This window comes from Egretta garzetta, unplaced genomic scaffold (assembly GCF_000687185.1).
Source record: "Egretta garzetta isolate BGI_Z169 unplaced genomic scaffold, ASM68718v1 scaffold212, whole genome shotgun sequence".
In the NCBI taxonomy this organism is placed as follows: Eukaryota; Metazoa; Chordata; class Aves; order Pelecaniformes; family Ardeidae; genus Egretta; species Egretta garzetta.
Genome location: NW_009258759.1, coordinates 68816 through 74570, shown reverse-complemented (window position 1 = coordinate 74570; position 5755 = coordinate 68816). Strand labels below are relative to the sequence as shown.

Below are 5755 nucleotides of genomic sequence, written 5' to 3'. Positions count from 1 at the left end.
GATACAAGCAGCACTGAGCTCTCTGTCATCGAGAGCATCTTCAGGCTGAATGAAGCTCAGCCAAGTACCATTGCTACCAACATGAGAGATTCCTTGATTGACAGGTAAGGAGGATCCAGGTCTGTGTATAATCATGACCAAAACAGGCAAGATTTTACTGTAAAACTAGCTGGTTTCACAAGTGATTTATCTTCTTATTTTTTTTTTTATTTTATTACTTCCTCTTTCCTTTTGTTGGGCTACTGACAACAATTACCTCATTGTGGAAGGGTTTGTTTCCTCACGGCTGATGAGCCTGCTTAGTCCTGTATGGAAAGTCTAAGGGGTTTTGTTGCAGTTAGATTTTTTTGTGAGCAGTAGTATCCATTTAATCTTTCAGATAATTCTTTTGCTGGCTGTTCGGTGCTTGGCTATGACACAGATGGATTTTTTTAAACAAATCTTGTTTTAAACGTTAAAATGCCAGTGACTTTGCTTGACAATCTTGGCTTGTGTGTGGTGGCTACACCCATTTCTGGAGCAAAAAAACCTTTGGAGCGTGTCTGCTGCTGCCTTAAATATTTTTATTTTATTTAAGCCTTTTTGTCAAAGACTTTGTCCAAGTTCCCTTTTACTGGGAGGCAGGTTTTCTTGTTTTCTGCCTGGAACGGTAGTGATATAGGACCCTCTCCATTCCATAATGTATGCACATTTTTTTGCAAGGTTTAGGCATACGTATAGGTGAATGTCCTATGCAAACTTCCTTTGGGCTTCCATCTGATTCCAACTCTTAAGATCGTTGTTGTGGTGCTAGAGGTGTGTTCTTGAGCTGCCTAGGCCATTGCAGCTTAGTGGCTGAGTTCTCGGAATGTACAGGAACGGTTTATGTCATAAGGAAAAGATAAGGAATTCCTTGAATGAAGAGTCCTTTGAAATTGCTGCTCCTTCACAGTTCCTGTGTCTCTGAGCATAACAGAGCCTTAACTAAACTTGCTCTGAGCTTTTGGTTACTGCCTAGACCGGGCTGAGTGCCCATTTTGCCTTTGCCAGCTTGACAAGTCTGTTGTTATGGCTGGCTGCTAGCAGCTGCCAGGTCTGCTTCCCTCTTCGTAGACCCTTAAGTTCTAGGAAGGGAAATTTCTACTGGGCCTTTGTAATTGGAGGGTGAGAAATGACTGTACTGGTGTTTGAAATGCCTTCTGCACTCTCTGGCACTCATCTGCTAAATCTCCTTTGTTTTGTCTTTTTAGCTTGACATGAGCAGTGTTGGTTCCTACTTTCCAGAAAGCTCCTAAGGAGTGGTGTCAAGCTGCACTTCGGATTACAGACATCCAGACCTTCTGATGTTGTTTCTGCAGGAAGAAGCTACAAAACCAACTTTTTGTAGTGTTTTGTAAACTAAGTATTATGACAAAAACTGACAACATACATAAGTTACAAATAAGGAATGCTCTCTATCCCTTTGCTGACATTTTCCAGTTCTTCAGCTGTGCTTTCTGGTTTTGTGATGCTGACTGAGCCCCTCAAATTATCCCATGGTATTTACTCTTGGATATTGATCACTAGAGATTATTTTGCCTTAACTAGTGCACCAGTGTTCTGCCACACAGCACTGTTTCAGCACATGCATGGCACTGCCCTCTCTTTCCGTGCTCTTGCTAAAGAGTGGTGTTTCTGCTGTAGGTAAACTCAAGAGCCCTTTGTACGTCCAATATCAAAATACAGTAGTTCACTTGCCACAAAATAATGTAGAGGTCCTCACCTGCTCTCTTGCCCTGACTTGCAGCTATTCCCACAGGGCTGGTGATTCTGAAGTGATCAGCTCTGATTAAAACTGGAATTTCTTAGTCAGTCCAGGGACTTCTAACAGCAACAATGTGTGACTGGCTCTAGAACAGGGGCATTTCCTCTTTTGTATGCAGATGCCTGGTGCCGTGTGTGCTGCTTCTGCGGCACCTGCAAGAGAGAGCCTAGAAAAGTAGGCTGTGGCCAGTGGGCTTAAATGTGTTCTGCAGGAGTTAGCCACCTACACTGGGAAACTCTGAGAAGTCAGTAAATCAAAAAAGATCTAAACCACCTCATCTTGAGTTATCTTGGAGACAAAGGTTAAGTAACACAGTTCTAACCAGTTACTCCATTCAGTCAGACGTTACAGGTTTGGGAGCTTGCTAATTAAGAGCTCTGCCCTTGTCAGGGGGCGGTGATGATGATGAAAGGGAGCTGTAGATACTGCTTTCAGGTAGAAGATAGCCATTTGCTTCTAAACAGAGCTGTTGCTCACTCTCATTTCAGTTGCTTTTCTCCTGCTTGCCCACTAGGTGTACTAAAGGCATAGAAAAGCCTCCACTTCCCATCCTAAGGGTATGTGGAAGCTCCTTGCTTGCTTCTACGTGGCTGCGTTGCTCTCAGTTGGGTTCCCTTGAGGAGCGCCGTCCTGAAGGCAGTGTGGGCAAAGCTCTTTGGCCCTGGTGCTTCAGGCTGTGTAGGAAATTAAGTAAAGTTCAATTTTTGTTTTACTGTCTGGCTGTTCGGGGAAGGTTTTATAAGGTTAGGTCAATTAAAGGTTGCTCCTTAAACTTTTAGATAAAGATTGCCACAGGATCTTCTCTGATTGTAGCAGTCTTGCCATCTGCTCTGTCTGGAATGGTAACCAAGCTGCCGGTTCCAGACAGCTCACCTTCCTTCTGCCATTGGGGAAGCCTATAAGCAGCTCATAGCTCCTTGCTACTGTGGCTCACGATTTTTGATGTTTGTGGCCCCTTTGATACGGTGGGCTACCTTTCTTGGCACTGACTCCAGGTCTCCTCTTTGCATATCTCTGTATTTAGAGTGAGAAGCTGCTTTCCTTTGGCCACCACCCAGGGCTCTCTTCTTGGGTATGAATGGCAGAGTCTGACTTGCTGTTGGTGTTAGCATGTATTCATCAAGTGTGACCTAAATAAGGCTGAAGTTTTCCTCTGCAACCTCTGTAACTCGACTGGGGTTTTTTTTTCATTCTGGTTAATATTTTCATCCTGGTTTATGTTGGTGATCTTGATCTGTGTTACGTGTTTAAAAATTGCTTAGAGGTAACCAAGAAAAAGAATCCAGTCTCTGTAATCCAAATCCTTAAATAGGAAAGATACTGGTACAGTGTTGGGGGTTGTGCTGTGCCAAAGAGGATTAGAGACGGGCAGCAGAACAGGATGTTGCCAGCTGTGTGTGGCCTCTTACAAAAGTTGCATTGAAGCTTGGGAACTGGAAGGCAGCAAATGCAATGCCTGTTCTAAACAAGGGTTTGTGGGAAGTCTGAACTAGTAAGATGGACCTGTGTAGAAGGGAACTGTAATAAAGAATGGAATTAGTAGAAATGTGGATACATGTTATCTTGAGAGAGCTTAAACATGGTGTTTTAATGGCAAGTCATGTCTTAGAAGATCTGTGGTGTTCTTTAAAGGAATCCACAGGGATATGGAGAAGATCTGTTATTATGTTATTTGTATTTCCGAAAGGCTTTGGCAGGTTTTTGTGCCAAAGGCTTTTAACTGTGGGTGAGTGATCCCATGGAATGAGAGGGAAGTCCTTTTACATGCTTGAGGATGAGGGGAAAAGCCAGAGTAAATGGTTGGATTTTCCAGGAGTTTCACAGGGGACTCCACTGGGAGCCACAACGTTCAGTGTTACTGTGTCCTGCTGAGGAAAGGCAGTGGAGCAGGGCAATTTGCCCATGCTGTCTTATTCTGAATTGTAAGGATGAGGACTGACTGATGGGCTGATAGAAAGGTAAATTCAGTGCAGCTGCACGTGAAGTGAAGCGTGTTGTGGTTACGAATCCAGATTTCACACCTGTAGTGATGAACTCTAAGCAGCGCAAGAGCAAATCCTTGGTCCGAAGATACGTATTTGAACAAAGGTGTGTGCTCCGTCATCGTCGGCAACAGTCAAAAAAGCAAACAGAATGTTTGTTAATTAGGAAAAGAGAGCCCAAACAAAGCATCGTTATTTGTAAGTCCATGATGCATCTTTATCTTGAGTACTATGTGTAGGTTGGATGCAACCGTTGCATGGTGGTTGCCAGGCTTTTCTGCAAATACATATTTTTGGGTAATGCCAATCTACTTAGTTGTTCATTAAATTTTGGTTCTTCTGTAAACTAAAAAATCCCAAAGAAGCTGGGGGAAAGAAAGAGTGCGATTCTCATGCTGTTGCCGATTACTTCCCACAAGAACCTGCCTAGCGGAGTTAGAGCTTGCAGGTGCAGGGCCATGAGGAGGAGGCAGTAAAGGAGAAACGGCAACAGGTTACGGAATGGCAGGATGACAACTGGCAGGCCCTTGGCTTGAGGCACTGGGCGGCGCTTGACTGGCCCTTTTGATGTGCTTTATTTAGCTCAGAGGCTGCACACTCCAGCAGCGATGCCAAAAGAAAGTGTTAAGGAATAGTAAAATTTAGTTGTATGTGAAGCCGTGAAAAGCCGGAATCAGGACTCAATAGTCTTGGTGACTAATAAGCAGGTGTTCTTTATTGCAGCACTGAACACACAGGGGATCGCTCCTCCTAACATGTGTGCTGCACAGGGTTAGTTGCATAGTTTATATACAAGTTTTACATACATATTCATTACATTCATCAGAAGAGGCAGGGATAGGTAAATTAATTTCTGAAAATAATTTACATGTTCTCCCAGTTGCACATGCTCAGTGATTTGAGTCGGTGGTCTTCAGGGGTCATTTACTTCATCCACTCCTCTTCACTGTCCTCTTGGTGAACTTCGGCTTTTACCCCCCCTTATTCTACTGCCAGAACAACGCAGCCTGTACCAGCCGGCTCCCCACCCTTGAAGCATCCCCCTTTACCTCCATATCTCATGGTTCCTATCCCTGGCTCTCCTCATATTGACAAAATGCTAGACGTTTTGTCCCCTACATGCCTGCCAAGGCCAGCAGCAAAGATGGGCCATTTACTACAGAACTCTTTCTTTTTCTGTAACGATGCACATTCCCCACACTGTTAGTTTCTTATCTACAGTTTCTCACCTCACATGGTTGGTAGGTTTAACCTAAAACACAATGTTAGTACTTTAAGCCTCCTCAAGGATGTTGTTTTCTCAGGGCTGTTACCACATTCCAGCTACAGTTGGCTTCAGAAAGGTCTCTTGTTAACCCTTTAGCATCCCTTCATGTGTCCCCAGTGCTGGGTATTGATGCCACAGGTTCTTGGGCTTAAAAATGAAATTGCTGAACTGCGAAGCTGTGGGTTACAAACCACTGCTCTGTAGCACCTCTGCTCTTAGGCGGTGGAAGGCAAAACATGACTTCAGGTATTATGGAGGGTTGCAGGAATGACCTGAGGAACTACAGCTGACTCCAGCTGTGCTGGGTAAGTCAGTCCGATGCTATGTGAAAGGTTGGAATCAAGCCCCAGGATGAATGTGACAGGGTTACATGGAGATGATGGAGTTGTCCAGGGGTTTTGAGGGTGGAATGAATGTCTCGCAACTCAAGTTGCGAGTGAAGAAGTCACAGGGTGTGTAGCTTTGGCTGCCACAGTGTGCTTTAGCCTTTTGTCAGGATCCTTCACAGAGGTTTTTAAAAACCCGAGTCCTTGTGGTGTGAGATGGGAGATCCCCTTGAGGTTTACTGACTTTAGTAAGTTAGGAACAACTGATCCCTCTTACAGTGGAGGACCACCTCCGTTTGGCCTGTCATGATTGTGTATCCCTGCACATTTCTAACCTACCTGGAAAAATGAGCCTAGTTTACTGGTGATGAAATACTTTGAAGTAGTCAAAAACTGG

At 44.3% G+C, this 5755-nt stretch overlaps 1 protein-coding gene across 1 annotated transcript in view; it reads left to right on the top strand.

Annotated features, from left to right (window-relative positions):
- Nucleotides 1-5165, top strand: part of EIF6 (eukaryotic translation initiation factor 6) — an 8375-nt gene extending 3210 nt beyond the window's left edge. Inside the window, 2 exon segments of the mRNA XM_035889013.1 lie at nucleotides 1-104; nucleotides 1230-5165. The exon segment at nucleotides 1-104 is cut by the window's left edge and continues 32 nt beyond it. Coding sequence (XP_035744906.1) covers nucleotides 1-104; nucleotides 1230-1239 — 114 coding nt within the window. The 3' untranslated portion in view covers nucleotides 1240-5165.
- Nucleotides 5166-5755: the final 590 nt, after the last annotated feature.